The sequence below is a fragment of the Schistocerca americana genome, chromosome 8 (genome assembly GCF_021461395.2).
Source record: "Schistocerca americana isolate TAMUIC-IGC-003095 chromosome 8, iqSchAmer2.1, whole genome shotgun sequence".
NCBI classification, from domain to species: domain Eukaryota; kingdom Metazoa; phylum Arthropoda; class Insecta; order Orthoptera; family Acrididae; genus Schistocerca; species Schistocerca americana.
The window spans coordinates 217,592,894-217,609,006 of record NC_060126.1 but is presented as its reverse complement, the minus strand read 5'-3'; the positions used below and the strand labels follow the sequence as shown (position 1 = coordinate 217,609,006).

Below are 16,113 nucleotides of genomic sequence, written 5' to 3'. Positions count from 1 at the left end.
AGACAATGTTTGTTTGCATCAGTAAGACGACAACCCTGTCATAAAGCAGCATCTGTGAGGCAAGGGTATGCGGACAACTATAACTCCTTAAATAGACTACTCTGCTGAGAGTCCCATCCTGCACCCAATGGAACACCTTTGGGATGAGTTAGAATGTTGACTTCTCTTCAGACCCCAGCATAACTACCTTCTCTGGTTTCAGTTCTCATGAAAGAATGGGCTGCCATCCCTCCACAGAAATTTAAACATGTCACTGAAACTGTCCCCAGCAGAGTTCAAGCTGTCATAAGGTCATTTACAATTTCCTGACAACAGCTCTCTGTAACCAAATTAAAGAAAATTATCTTCAATCAAAATGGATCACCTGGACAAATGTACACACGAATTTGAAGCCATTCTGAGTGACCTTTACAAAACATTTTCATGCAAACATCAGTCCAACTTCCAGAGTGACATCGCCTCTTACTAAGTTTTCTCTTCTTCCACAGGATAATCACAGCATTTACGAAAAGACTATGTAACATAAGTATGACCTTATTGTAAAATTGTTCTTGTAATGCCATTTAGCCTGGAGGTAGTCCTTCGAAACATGTTGCTAAATAAATAAGTAATTCAATAGCCAACGAAGTATGTGACTGGTAGTGGTAACTTAAAAAAAAAACCTTTACAAATGCACACACTGTTCACTTCACATCGGCCATCAAAATAAAATGCTGCATAATTGTCAATGGAAAATTTCTGATCAATGAAAAAAAAAACCCACCTTAATCAGACCAGTGATTGATTTATACATAGAAACGTTTATACATTAATCCACAGATTTGGTTGTGGATGGACATGGAGGAGATGTGTGGAATTTCCTGCATCAGAAATTGGCAGTAATTGACACAACACTCCTGCAAATGTAGATAGAATTGATACAGTTGGAAAGACTCAGACGCCCGATAACACAGAACAATGCTGTAATCTGGAGGCTTGTACATTCTGCAACATATTAGCACATCACCCAACAGCAATGTATTATGACTATTTATCATACATTGAAAACAAACACTGGAAAATCACAACATCAACCAAATATACAGAAAGCTTTGACAAGATGTTAAAAATCATGACCACACCATAAATATAAGCTGTTAGTGATATTGCTGCATGGAGAGGGGGGGGGGGGGGGGGGAGACTTTTTAAAGAGCTGAATAACAAATATTTTTGTGACAACAGAAATAATCAATTATTGACAATGTAATGTAAATAGATAGATAAAAAATTTACTTGCCAAGCGGCAGCAAGCACACAATAGGTGTTGGAAGGAAAGAAAGAGGAATGAAGGAAAAGGACTTACTGTCTGATAAGTCACCCCTGACTGGGGTTCTGGGTGACTTTTCTGAATTGTACCCCTTTCCTTTTCCTTCAGCCCTCTTTCTTCCCCTCCAACTCTTCTGCCAGAAGGAGCCACTGGCTCCAAAAGCTTGTAGAAGTTAAATCTGTGTGTGTGTGTGTGTGTGTGTGTGTGTGTGTGTGTGTGTGTGTGGGTGTGCGTTTTCCCCTGCCGCCACTTGGTGAGTAGTTTTTTTATCTATCCATTTACTTTATATCATCAATAATTGAGAATTTTCATTATTATATTAGCCCATGTGGCCATCACTCTTTCTTATGTAACCCTTTTGCCTGTGTTTTTTTTGTCTGTCTTGTTGACACTAACGTCTGTTTTCTACCTTCTGTGCTCGTATTCCAATTGTTTGTTTATCTGTACCACTCAGATTAATCAACACTTTGTCCCTACACTTTTTCTAGTACCAGTTTCAGGGCATATAGATGGGCCCATTGTTATTTGCAAAATTGTGTACAAGAATTCCACTGTTATTTAGGAATTTACCTACAGTTCACTACACTGCTGGGCATTCTCCCGGTCATCTTTCACCAATTTATTTTCAAATTTGACATCTATTTCTATTTTCTTTACTACCGTCAACTTACCCTGTTTAACGCAATCCTTTCACGTATTTATGCATTTGTTTTTTGCCAAACCACTCTAATCAACTTTTAATACCGTCTCCTACATTATTTTACTCACCAAGCAAAGTAGTTTGTGTTATCTCCAGTGACTTTCTCTTTCCATCTGGCCAGTTTTTAAAATTTTGTCTCCTTTCATGACTTTGCCTATCAGGTCCTTTTTTCCAATCATTTTTTTGGATTTTATAGACCACTCTTGTGGTGAGAAGTTCTCGCTCACTCATTGTCTTTTGTTAACCATTGTCTGTTCTCATGATTTTCATGTGAATGTTTCTGAATTTTTTCCCTGCTTTTCTTCTGTTTTTCTATCTTTTCCCACCCTCTGCCTTTCATTTTTGCCATTCCCACCATTTCTAACATTCCAAAATGTCCTCTCTTGTCATTATAAATCCCATCACATATTACATCGATTCTTTTTTAAAACATGCTTTTGCACTATCAAAATTAAAGTCCCACAGTCTTTTTCTTGAAGTTACTCCCAAAAGCCTAACATTGAAAGTTCCTGTTTCTGGATGTAATCCTACTCTACACCAGCCTCTTTTACAGTTTCAAATACAGCAATCTCTTGCACTTACCCCACTAATCTGTGACCTATATGCCTCATCTGCCAGTTCCCACTTCACCAGACTTCTCTCCCCCTACAAAATCCTGCAATTATCTGCCACTAATGTTTCCTTGGATGGTATCATCTGCCAAGCCAACTTCAGACTGCAACAATATGCCAGACTTCACCCCAAAATTTATCCCACTTTCTCCTAAACCGCATCAACTGTGGAGTTTCCTTTCCTGTCCTCCTACAGTGCCCCAAACAGCCACACCATCAACCACCACTCCTCTCCTACAAACCAAGCTTGGCCAACCTTCTTAACATCCAACAACTTTCACCACTGCTTCCCAGACCCGTAATAACCCATAATCACAAGAACCAGTCACACCAGTACAGTGTTCTCAACTTCTCGCCCAATGCACTCTCCCCCCCCCCCCCCCCCCCCCCCCCCGAATTATCTGTATTATCCAAGGGTCTCACTTTCAGCCCTAAACCTGCATTTAACCATATTGCTTTGGTGAAGGACCAACTTTCCTTTACACATAATGTTGACTGGAAATATCACTTTGCAACCCAATCCCAAAACCTTTCCAACAACAAACCTGACACTGAGCTCTGCCTTGAACAGTTCTAACCACGATCCCAACTTGATCCACAACCGCTAATGATCCCTTACAAGCCTTCCAAAAATAAAAAATAAAATAAAAATAAAAACATATTTTTATGTATTACTTTATGTAAATATGTCTGTTCTACATTAATAAATTATACAGTTACTATTAAGAAGTTATACAGTAACTGTTAATAAATTATTTTTGCGACGAAAGGGTGAAGGCGGACACATTTCAAATAACATCCATTAATGGGTGTATGGATACCTTTGATCAGATAATGTACAGAACTTGTGTAATGACTATCACTTCAGTTGCCTAGCAGGCAGTTATGTTTGTTGTGCAATTATCTTCAGAATTAATGAATTGCCACAACAATAAATTCTGTTGCGATTTTTATATTGTTAGCAGCTCACGAAAAGAAGGCTATGTTTGTAAAGTCACACTATTAAAATTGATGCCACATGATTTAACAACATTGTGATCAATACTTAACCTGTCGTATTTATGAAACAATGTGCTGATAGAATTCTTACACATGCAAAAATGGTGCAAAATCAGATGAGATAGTGTGAACCAAACTGTATCGAGCAGTATTACTTATAATAACTTATTTCATGAATAACTGCAGCTACAATCTGTACATATACAGTTTGCTGAACTATTTATTACCTTCTGAATGCAAACATCACATGAAGAATAAATAGTCACAGTTCATCAAATACATCAATTACTGAGACTTACTGAATGTGGAAAAACATTCTTGCTTTAAACAAGAAAATCCTTTTCTGATGTGAGCTGCCAACAGAACTACTCCATGCACAATACAAATGTTTCAAAGCTGCCTACGGTGTCTTTACCCCTCTATTAAATCCAAAGCAAACACTATGTCACCAATTTTAAGAACTTTTTGCACCTGTACCTATTTTATAATGCTTAGATGAAGTTCATAAGATTCAAGTATGCAAAATACATTTTTCAAATGCAAGACAAATACAACAACTTCAAACAAGGAAATGAAAATTGATAAATTCATAGCAACCTATGCATATTTTGTTAACTGCACACTTTTCACTATGTTTATCAAACTTACCATGCATAGACAATCAAACTACAATAAGAAACAGTTTTACGTTTATCAATGCATGGGCAGAGATATACCCAAGGTGTGCCGCATTCACCTGGTTGAATTGTAGCGGGTGTCAGGTGGGGATCAGAAAGCGAAGAAATTATCTTTGAGGTTCTATCAGACCAGAAAATGTAGTTTAAAAAAAGAAAGAAAGGCTTGGACTCTTTACTTGCGACTTTATGTCTAGAATTTGTGATATTAATCACCATGAGCAGATATACGAACACTGTAATAGCTCAAGCAGAATGCAACACTTCCTCCAGACACTTCTGCATCCTAAGAGGGATGTTCAAAAGAAAAGGTATGAAACAGAACTGTGGGTATAATTGAAGTCTTTAAGGAAAAGTAATCATCAGAGGCCTGAGCACAACAATCTCACTGTTTCATAAGCCAAAGGTCTCCCTGTTCCCAGAATTCCTGTGGCTGTGACAGGAGCCAGCCCTTCAATAAGTCCTTCAGTTTGTTATCAGAGTTTAGAATTTATTTATTTATTTTTAGCAGCAACATATCCAGGCTCTAGGGCAGATGCTCAAGCTGCTACCACTTGAACTTGGCCATTAAAATTTGTGAGACCATGGTGAGGTGTGGATGAATGTTATTGTACAACAGAATCACCCCCTCCGTGAGCAGCTCAAGCAGTTTGCTCTTAATGGACTTACAAAGGCTACTGATGGACTTGCAAAGGTTACGGACTGTCTCATGGTATATATCACGGTTAATGATTTGGCTGTGCTCGAGGAATTCTATGACTACCAGACCTCAGATGTCTGAAAAGATGGTGAGCATCACATTTCCTGCTCATGATACAGCTTTGCATTTTATAGGGCTGTGACAACACTATATTCACGTCCCTAGATGTCTCACTATGTTATCCCAAAGCAGCATTTGCAAATTTCAACCAGTTTGTATCTTTTCATTTGAACACTCCTTATACACTGCTGCCAGATTTGTGCAGATTGCTGGAATTAGAATGCCGATGGGCACACTTGGAATCCTGAGATCTGTGAATTTTTTATGAGTATATTGCCTTTTTTATTTTTAAATTATTGAGTACTCAATTTCTGGACATGACTCATAGATACCCCAGAGCAGATACAGACCCATGTTACAATTTAATACTGATGGACAGTAGACTGAAGGTTAATGAAATCATCAGGAAGACTCAATAAAAAAGACATGAGATACTGAAGTATAGAAGAACAGTGAAATGTGTCTGATGTTCTCTAAAACTGTAGATAAATCAATAACAATTACCACTATAAAGCAATCGACTGAGTGGGTAATAAAATGGTTCAAATGGCTCTGAGCACTATGGGACTTAACATCTGAGGTCATCAGTCCCCTATAACTTAGAACTATTTAAACCTAACTAACCTAAGGACATCACACACATCCATGCCTGAGGCAGGAATCGAACCTGCGATCATAGCGGTCGCGCGGTTCCAGACTGAAGCGCCCAGAACCCCTCGGCCACACCAGCCGGCTGAGTGGGTAATAGGATCCCTAAAAAGGGTAATGATAAGATAAACAAATATAGGTATGGTATAAAGTGGATGAGCAAAGAAGCTTAAGCAAAATGGCTGCAGAAAAAATTTGAAGAGAGAAAGGAAATTTGTTGGCGGAAGGACAGGGTCTGCTTACAGGAAAGTCAATATAATTTTTGGAGATTATAAAAGCTATGTCATTAACATTAAGAAAACAAAAGGGCTTCTACTATGTGTACAGATGATAGTAGATGTCTGCTAATGTGATAGAAGAAGAAGTGAGTGTCTATTTGGAAGACTTAGGTGAACCATTATTATAGTCAGGGTTTGAAAGAGTGGGTTGGTTGTTTTGGGGAAGGAGACCAGACAGCGAGGTCATCGGTCTCATCGGATTAGGGAAGGACGGGGAAGGAAGTCGGCCGTGCCCTTTGAAAGGAACCATCCCGGCATTTGCCTGGAGCGATTTAGGGAAATCACGGAAAACCTAAATCTGGATGGCCGGACGTGGGACTGAACCGTCGTCCTCCCGAATGCGAGTCCAGTGTCTAACCACTGCGCCACCTTGCTTGGTTTTGAAAGAGCTATGGAAGTTTTGCTATACAGCAAAACAGTTGGAACAGATAACATTCGTTTGCAATTTTTAAAATCATTAGGAAAAGTGGCAACATAACAATTATTCAAAATAGTGTGTAGAATCTATAAGACTACAGACATACCATAAGATTTTCAGAAGCATACCATGCACACAATCTCTAAGACAGCAAGGACAGATTAATGCTCATTCACCCATGTTGCTGACCTGGATAATATAGAAAAGAATGGAACTGAAAATTGAGAATCAGGTTTTAAGAAAGGTGAAACCATGAGAAGCAGTTCCAATGTTGCATTTCACAATGGAAGCAAGGCTTAAGCAAAGCTTAACAGGAAAAAATAAATAAATAAATAAACAGGTGTACACTATAGGGAAAGATGGGTAATATAAAATATGTACAGAAACCAAACCGAAAGTGCTCATATTAAAAAGAGCATATGAGGAGGAAATACTGTTTCTTCTCTACTGTTCAACCGCTGTATCAAAGAACCAATGAAGGCAGTAAAAGAAAAATTCAGAAATGAGATAAGAACTCAGAGCTAAAAATATCAGTGCTAAGATTCACTAATGATGCTATTCTTTGTGAAGGTGAGCAAGAATTATAGACCCTGTTGAATGGAATAAATAGTCTACTGACTACAAAAAATGAATTTAAATTTCCATTCACAGTGATATCTTTTAGCAACTGTGCCTTGAAAATAATGGGGTGCCCCCTTGTTGAAATATCAATAACTGGCTACAAACTGTCAAGTCATTTGGATTACAACCTGAACATATCCTTAACAGAAATCATTCTAGTGCTCAAATGTGTCAGTCAATTATCCAACTTTGTACATCAAAGACAGCTGAGATGGGAAAAACTGTATGTTTATAATTAGATCACTAAAACAGCCTCACAGATGGAGATGTTTGGTAACACTGTGTCTCAAGGTAATGGTCTACCACTACTTTTCAATTAAATAAAAAATGTTTTAAAAATGCCCATGATGTTTACTTCGTAGAAAAAGCTGCCACTTCCAGCAGGATCAGGTTCATAACAGAGATGGAGTGATATATTTATAATGAAAAATGGTACTGATTTCACTACATGGGAAAGCAGGATAACAGGCATAATTAATGCTCATGTTTGACACAGTTCGGACTCCCAACATAAAGGTTGATATCGTCCTCTCAGTAGGAAATATTCCGTCTTCAGGCACTGATGCATATTTTGCACTTGTTATTCATACTGTGTACCAAACTACCTCAGGTTCTTCGGGGATATTGTCACACATCTCTCCAAGGCAGTTCCAGCACAGTGTGTTCATTGAGAAACACATCTGCCAACAGCATCCCAGGCATGCTCTATAAGGCTTAGGTCCAGAGGGTACACAGGCCATTCCATAAGTATGCTGTCTTCACTTTCCAGTGTGTCCAACACAAAGTCAGTGCCTACCACATCCCAAAACAGATGGACACAATCCAGAATAATCTCCCTGGAATACCGCTATGCTCTAAAGTACCTCCACAAAGATATGGTCAGCCATTGTGCACAATGCCTGCCCACACTACAACGCCTAGGCCACACTGATGACATTCATGAATGTTCTGTTATGTGTAACAACCCCTGCACCTGCTCTCCCCCCCCCCCCCCCCCCACACACACACTAACTGGTAGCTAGAATAACTTGCCACAATAAAGGGTGACTGTGGACCACTGTCGCTGACCCCAACCAACATGCTCTCTAATGCAGTACATTTTCTCTTGATTATGGCATGGTTGAAGTGGGATGCATTTAACAGGCTTCCATGCATATAAACCAGCCTGATTTAATTACTGCAAAATGTTTCTGGCAAACAAACATGTACTGGTTGCAGTTGCAATGTCCACAGTGATCTGCCTGGGAGTGGAATGTCGGTACCTTCTCACTACTAGGGCTACGTATCGATCATCCTGTGGTGTGGTGGAACAGCTACAACCACCGGCATGCTTTTGCACAGCATTTCCACCTTCAGTGACCTTTTTTAATAGTCAAGTGACACTGGGCAAGGAACTTTAAGTTAAACTGTCTCCCATGTACAGAAATATACATAATGGATATACGAGTTCATGTTGTAGACACACGACTGACGATATATGGAAGTTTGGGTCTGGCCGTGAAGCATGCTCGGATAACCTAATGATACGGTGAACACTCGCAATAAGGAGGAAATCTGGGTTCAAGTCCCAGTCTGGCACAAATTTTCATTGTCATCATTCCACTATACATCTGATGGTTGTCCATACTCACAATTATGAATACATTTTCTGTATTTCATAATGGCAGTAGTTGCTGCAGTGCCTGTTCCTTTGGCCATGTACACATGTCCGAATGAACATTGCATTGTACTCCTGATCAACACAGGCCCTGCAATATCTTAATGTATGGTTGTGGCCAGTGCTCTAAACTGTTTTGGTTCAACAGCAATCCACCTCATTGGCATGCAGAGGTTTGTACCTATCAAGGCAGGCAAACCAAGACCGCTGCTCTCTGTGACACACAATGTTGTGCGGTCTGGCTAGATGACGGTCAATGAATCATACCCAAAGGTTATGGTAACAGGGCTCATGGCACTGTCAGCCCACCCCCAATTCAGAAGTGTTTAGAAATGGTACAGAAGCATTAAGAAGTAACACTATTAAACCCCCCTACGACAGTCATGTACCATAAATGCACAGTAAAATTATTGTCTGTGTATACACCGATGAACCAAAAAATTATGACTACCTCATTAACACATTGTTTGTCCATCTTTGAACTAAGTACATTACTTATTCTGCTTGTCAGGGATCCAACAGTTTATTGGTAGGTTTGTGAAGGTATGTGGCATTAAAGGCACAGTAAAATTATTGTCTTTGTATACATCGATGAGCCAAAAAATTACAACCACCTCATTAAGACCTTGTTTGTCCATCTTAGAACTAAGTACATTATTGATTCTGCTTATCAGGGATCCAACAGTTTATTGGTAGGTTTATGGAGGTATGTGGCATTAGATGTCTATGCACAGCTCATGTAATTCGCATAAATAACTGGCCACTGATTTGCACAGCCAGTGATGGCGCCTGATAGTGACCCAGATGGGTTCCATAGGATTTACATCAGGTGAATTTGGTCATGGAGACATCAACATGAGTTCACTATAATGCATGGTTCTGGCTCTGAGACACAGACAACTATCCTGCTTCCAGATGACACGACTGTCGAGAAATACATCAAGCACGATGGGGTGCACGTGGTTTGCAGCTGTCAGCATGTCTTCAATTAATACAACAGGATCTAAGCAAGTGCAGGAGAATGTCACTCATAGCATAATATTGCATCCACCAGCTGGCATATGGTGCGCTGCATGTTTCGAGATGCCATTCGCCTCAATGATTGCATTTGTGGAAAACACCATCAGCCTAGTGTAGCAAAAACGTGGTTCACTCAAAGAGCTGACACATTTCCATTGGTAGACGGTCGAGTCCCGTAATCGTAACTGACAATGTCGCTGCGTCAAAATGTGAACATGTAGGAGTGGTATGCTACAGAGCTCCACGTTCAGCAACTCATGATGAATGGTATGCTCCAAAACACTTGTGCGTGCACCAGCACTGTTGTCTTTTGGTAGAGATGCCACAGATCACCATCTATTCTACTTAACAGAGCAGACAAGCCTCTGAACCCCACATTCTGTGACAAGTCATGGACATCCAAACATTTAGTGTCTTGTGGTAGTTTCACTGTCCGCCCACCTCTTTCCGTAGATGCTCACAACAGTAGCACATAAACATTTGATCCGCTTCCCTCTTTTCGAGATACTCATTCACAGGCTCTGTGTAATAATAATCTGCCCTTTGTCAAAGTAGCTTATCTCAATGAATTTCCCATTTGCAGCCCATACCTTTGCTAGGGTGATCCCTCACTCATGTTTTATCCACTTAAGTACTTTTGATACCGTGTCATGTCTGCAACGCCACCATGGAGCATCCTGCATCGTGGTGGACAGCGGTCATTATGTTTTGGCTTATCGGTGTACAGTTATACATATATCAAGGGGAAATACTAAAAAGCAATATAAAATTTAATGAATAAATGAAATATGTAGCAAAGAAGACGAAAGATTATGGTGCAAATGCAAGGCTACTGATATTCATTTTTTATACACTTCATTTGTAAGTTAGATAATAATTAGTAATGACACGAAATACCCTCTGCCATGGACTGTAAAATGACTAGTGGAGTATACACATTGACATGGAACTATTTTCATACATTCCCTATGATTTGCTTGTTTTGTTGTCTTATTGTCTCAAACAAATACTAACATATGACTTACTTCTTGATTCTTAACTTTTCGAGTTGTGAAGTCCCAAGCACATGCCATGAAACACATCTCTGACAGCTTGTTGTAAGACAGCAGAAAGTCCCTGAACTAGAAAATAACAATCACAGTTATTAGTATTATTACAACAGTAAACATCAGTATGCTGCATTTATTTATGTTGTGTTAGTAAATGCACTAAACATAGTCACTACTAAAAATTTATGCAGGTTTATAACTCATTTCTTTACATAAAATACTCCACAAGCCAACTTACAGTGTGTGTGGCACAGAGTACTTCATGTACCATTGTCATTACCTCTCTTTTGTTCCAGTTGCTAACTGTGTATGGGAACAAAAGTCATTGCATGATCTCTAATCTATATAATTTTACCTTGACTGTGTGTGTGTGTGTGTGTGTGTGTGTGTGTGTGTGTATTTTAAATTCTTCTAGCAATATATGCTCTTGAAATTTTAACAGTAAAATACATAGTGATGCATAACTCCTCTTTTATAACATCTGCCACTGGTCTGGATGAGCATTAGGGTGGCTACTACATTCCAAATTTGATTGTTACCTGTGTGCTATACCCCAGTTCAGTTACATATAAAAACACAGAATAAAATAGGAAAGATGCATGTAACTTAGGCTCAATAGGAAAAGGGAAAGTGTGCTCCTCTGTCTCTATATTAAGAAAAAACAAAAAAGTCATATAAAATATAATTTACTTTTTGTATAAAAATATTATTTAGAAATAGATGGCTAGCCAATACATTTCAACTTAATTGTTCATACTGCTGTACTATACAACTACCAAAGCTACTATTTACAACATTTGTGATACAAACACATTTTTCTTTAGAAATTCTTATTCTTAGATAAAGTTTTTTGTTTTTATTCCCTGAAAAATTCTCACAACCTGAGGCATATGCTACATTTTATGTAAATTATTTGTAGTAGTCCGTGAGTTTGCAACCTTACCTAGCGGAAAATTTACAACTTTCAGTTTAATAACTAGGCGTAAAGTATTAATGAAATCTCTATTTTCATTCCAGTGTGGTGGCTCTGTCTTAAAGAACACAAGTTAACCCTGAAAAACAATATACTTATTTTATGAGAAACAAGCAGTTCAGTCAGATTACTGATAATTTCTGGGATTTGATCAATTCCTATTTAAGGTTTTCAATATTTTTGTTGGAAGCATGATTCACTGCAATGACCACTTTGATTTCTGATTCAGAAGACAAATTACAATCAAAGACAGCCAAGGTGATAGAATAAGAGCCATGCACCATAATTAATTTCAGTTTTTCAAAAATCTCATGAGAGAGATCACAATTAACACATATTTTTCAAGTTTTGAAAAAAGACTGAAATTATTCAAATATGGTCCTTTGGTCTCACAGAAGGACAGAATAATGTTTTGATGTATACAGGGTGAACTTAATAAAACTGACAAACTGCAGGGCGAATTCATGACTGGAAATGAAGGAAAATAGGTCCTAGGAACATATGTATGGAAATGCATTACTGCTACAGTAGATAGTGCTGATGAATGACAGCTCGTCTGAGCATGTGCCGTGGGTTACAATAAGTAGCAAAACAGTTGCGTATTCATCTTGGGAACAAGTCGAGATGGTGTTTGTGTACAGACAAGGAGAAGGAAATGGTCGGGAGGGAACTCTGCTTTACCAGAACAAGTACCCTCACAGACACTAACCACATCACACAACATTTCAAGCACTTTTTGGGCATTTGCGTGCTCAGTGGTCCTTTCAGACAGATGAACATGCAGAGAGGCACAGGACTGTGCATACACCACATTTGTAGGACCAGGTTCTACAAGATATTTAGACGAATCCTAGTACAAGCTCCAGGTAAGTGGCCTGCCACATATTGCAAGCCAAAGTACAATTACATGTATCCTGCATGACACCTACTGCTATCCCTATCACCTGCAATCCCATGGAGGCCACTTTGAACATCTCTTGCACACACATCGTCCATTTCCAGATACATGATCACAGGACCTTTTCTCCTCCACTTTCAATCAGGAATCCACCCCAGCAGTTTGTCGGTCTAGCTCAAGTACTCAAAATGTATTCAATCACATTCACATTAAGCGAATTTGGTAGCCAAGATATCAATTTAAGTTCAATGCCATGCTACTCAAAATACTGTAGCAGCATTCTGCTTCTGTGAAACACACAGTTCTCCAGCTTGGAGATGCCACTGTAGCTGGGGAACACATCAAGCATTAAGAGATGCACATGGTCTCCAATAATGATCATAATCCAAATCTGCCATGGTGTCTTAATTACTACCACAGACCCTATCGAAACTCATGTGAATGTCCCCCAAAGCACAGAATTGGTCAGACTGGCCTGTGTCCATGGCACGGAGAATGTTTTGAGCAGCCGTTCGTCTGAATGACAGCTTATCTGGACACGACCATAGACCAGGTGACACAATTCCATTAATACACTGTCCAATCTCAGTGAACCATCTATGCCCACTGCAAACTTAATTGATGATGATGATGACACCTTTTTCCCTTATCCTACTCAGCCCACATTTCGCACAGCTTTTACATGGAATGGGAACAAAATCAGAGAGAATCCCAAGATAAATTAGCAAAGCCTTTTAGAAGCGACATTTAACAGGCACTCTAATGAGCATCTCTTAGACACTTTTGAGGTTACTAAGTTAACTCTTGATAAAATGCGCTGCTCTTTGAATCTTATATATTTCCTCTGTCCACCTTATCTGGTAATGGTCCTAGACTGAGGATCACTACTCACGTATAGGGTGAACAACAGTTTTTTTTAAAGATATGTCCTTTGTGAATAGACTACATTTTCTGATGATTCTTCAAAATTAATCTGTCTGGCACCTGCCTTTTCTACAATTAGTTTTACCTGGTCATTCATTTTAATAAATATCTCTGTACACCTATTTCCAGATATTTAATGCATGTGACTGTTTCCACTAATTGCGTAGCAGTCATATAATCAAACAATAATGGGTAATACCTGCTTGTTTTACTGACTGAAAAAACAGAATACATAAATGTTGAAAGATTCCTTTATTATCTGGTCTCTCTCTCTCTAATATTTATCATTGTAAGGAGATGAAAAACTGATAGTAAATTAAAAATTGAGTCTATTGTCCAGGCTGCAGTCAGAGATTTCAGAGGGCACATGGGAAGAGATGGGAACTTCTTCAGTGCTACAAGCATTTCCTTGATACTGAAAGTGTCACTGCTGCTGCTGCTGGAGATGGGCAGAAACTTTGGAAGACATCTACCTCCCCCATAAGCTTGTCACTTTGCTTTTGTCTCTGTAAAATTAGCATCTAACTGGATTTGATCACATGTGTGACTCTTTTGTATAGTCTCCTACTTGCATTGTTCCTTTTACAGATATTTCACTTTGGCTACTGGCAGAATTGTGCACAACGGGCTAGTTTGTGGCTTACAACAATATAAGGAAAAAATAGATTGCTACTTACCCATTAGCTTACAGCCAAAGCCATCATCAGAAAAGGAAACACACAACCATTCATTCACACATACAAGTACACCTCACAAACATACACATGATCGCCACCACCAGCAACTCATAGCTTCCTGATGCATTTTCATATAAAATCTTTGCCCAAGTGTATATCCAGTTTTTCAGTTCATTTGTCTCAAAAAAGTCTACTGTGTTTGTTAAAAAATAAGTCATTGTAAATGATAAATCTGAAGCCAGCAGCTGAATTTCACATATAGCTGAAAAATCTTCATTCTGCAAGTTTTCTATACCATGCAGCATCTTGCATCCAAGTTTCCTCCTCCTTCTACCTTGCCATTCTTATTCTTACATGGCTCTGTCCTGCACCATACACCTCACTCGATTGTTCCAATGTAGCCGGGGTCTTCCTCTTTTCCTGTGTCATGGAAGTCTCCAGTGCCATATTTTAGAAGCCCATCTTTCCACTGGATTCATTTCAGATGTTCGTCCAGTGCTAGGTATTTGTTTTCAATTGTGTGTATGATATCTTTCGTAACTGCTGTCTGTCTTCATAGCACTTCATTTCTTATTTTCTCTCTTCTTGATACTTTACAATTTCATCTCCAAAATTCCATTTCATTTGCCTTTAATTTCTTCTCATTGATCCTGGAGAGTTCCCACAGTTCAGCACCATACAGTGCAATGCTCTCAACTATACTTTTGTATATCCTAACTTTCACATTGTTTATGTATTTTTATTCCAATAATGGAGTGCAGCTGCTTAATTGTCATTTTTTCCTTTCCTATGGTGTGCTTCATTTGCTCATTGCTTCTACCCTTGTTCTAAACGATTGTCCCTAACTGTTTATGTGATCTTCTACATTTTACTGTAGATACATCACCCATAAAACCTCCTTTCCTATACTTCCAACAACCAGGCATTCAGTCTTTATGAAGTCTATTTTCATACCCTACTGCTCATATTATTCTTAAACCTTTCATAACATACTGCACACCGGCAAGAACTGTGACAACTCAATGTGATACTCGATAAAACTCAAGTTAAAGAATTACTTATACTGTTATAGTACAAGCTTCCCTTATATTTCCAGTAAGTACTATTGCGAGTAAATTCCATTACATGTTTTGTGCATGTCGGGGTACTTCACACACATTTTTCATCGCCAAACTAAAAATTGCCGTTTTTCCAACTTTTTGTCATTTTTCTTGCTGGGGTGCAACATAATATAGATCCTCCTCTAAAATGACCTGATCATCAGTGAAATTTAGGGAGAACAGAGTGTCATCACCTGTTCTAATTCCCATATTTTTGCATTTCATTTTAAAATTTTTGTACATTGTTCAAAAACATTTTAAAGAGGGTCGGCGCTTAGCAACAATCTAGTCTTAGTCCCTTGCTAACATTATATTTTCATAACAGCGTATGTGAAAAACAAGCTGCCTCACATACATTTTGTGAAATACTTCAGTGATGGGGCAGCTAGTCAGTACAAAAACTGTAAAAATCTCAAAAATTTATGCATGATTTTCAGATTCACGCAGAATGGAATTTTTTCGCAAGAAGTCATGGTAAAAATGTATGTGATGGTATTGGTGCTACCATTAACTGCATGGCATCACGATCTAGTCTGCAGCACCCTACAGAATGTCACATTCTAACACCTCTTCAATTATTTACCCGGGTACAGAAAAATATCTCTGGCATACAATCATTCTATGTTTAGAAAGATGAGGTGAAATCGGTAGAAGAGTTGCTAAAAAGCAGACTAGAACACGTTAAAACTGTTGCAGGCACAAGGAGCCATCATCAGTTCTCACCAGCGGACACTGACAATGTGCAGATGAGCAGACTGTCCAGTTATAACTATAGGTTCATGCACAACATGTGTCTTCAC

The 16,113-nt window shown here is 38.8% G+C and overlaps 1 protein-coding gene across 1 annotated transcript in view; it reads right to left on the bottom strand.

Moving 5' to 3' along the window:
• Positions 1-16,113, bottom strand: part of LOC124545203 (mitochondrial import inner membrane translocase subunit Tim9) — a 39,300-nt gene that overhangs the window by 16,606 nt on the left and 6,581 nt on the right. Inside the window, exon 3 of the mRNA XM_047124070.1 lies at positions 10,718-10,813. Within this exon, the coding sequence (XP_046980026.1) occupies positions 10,718-10,813 (96 nt within the window). The remainder of the gene's footprint in view (positions 1-10,717; positions 10,814-16,113) is intronic.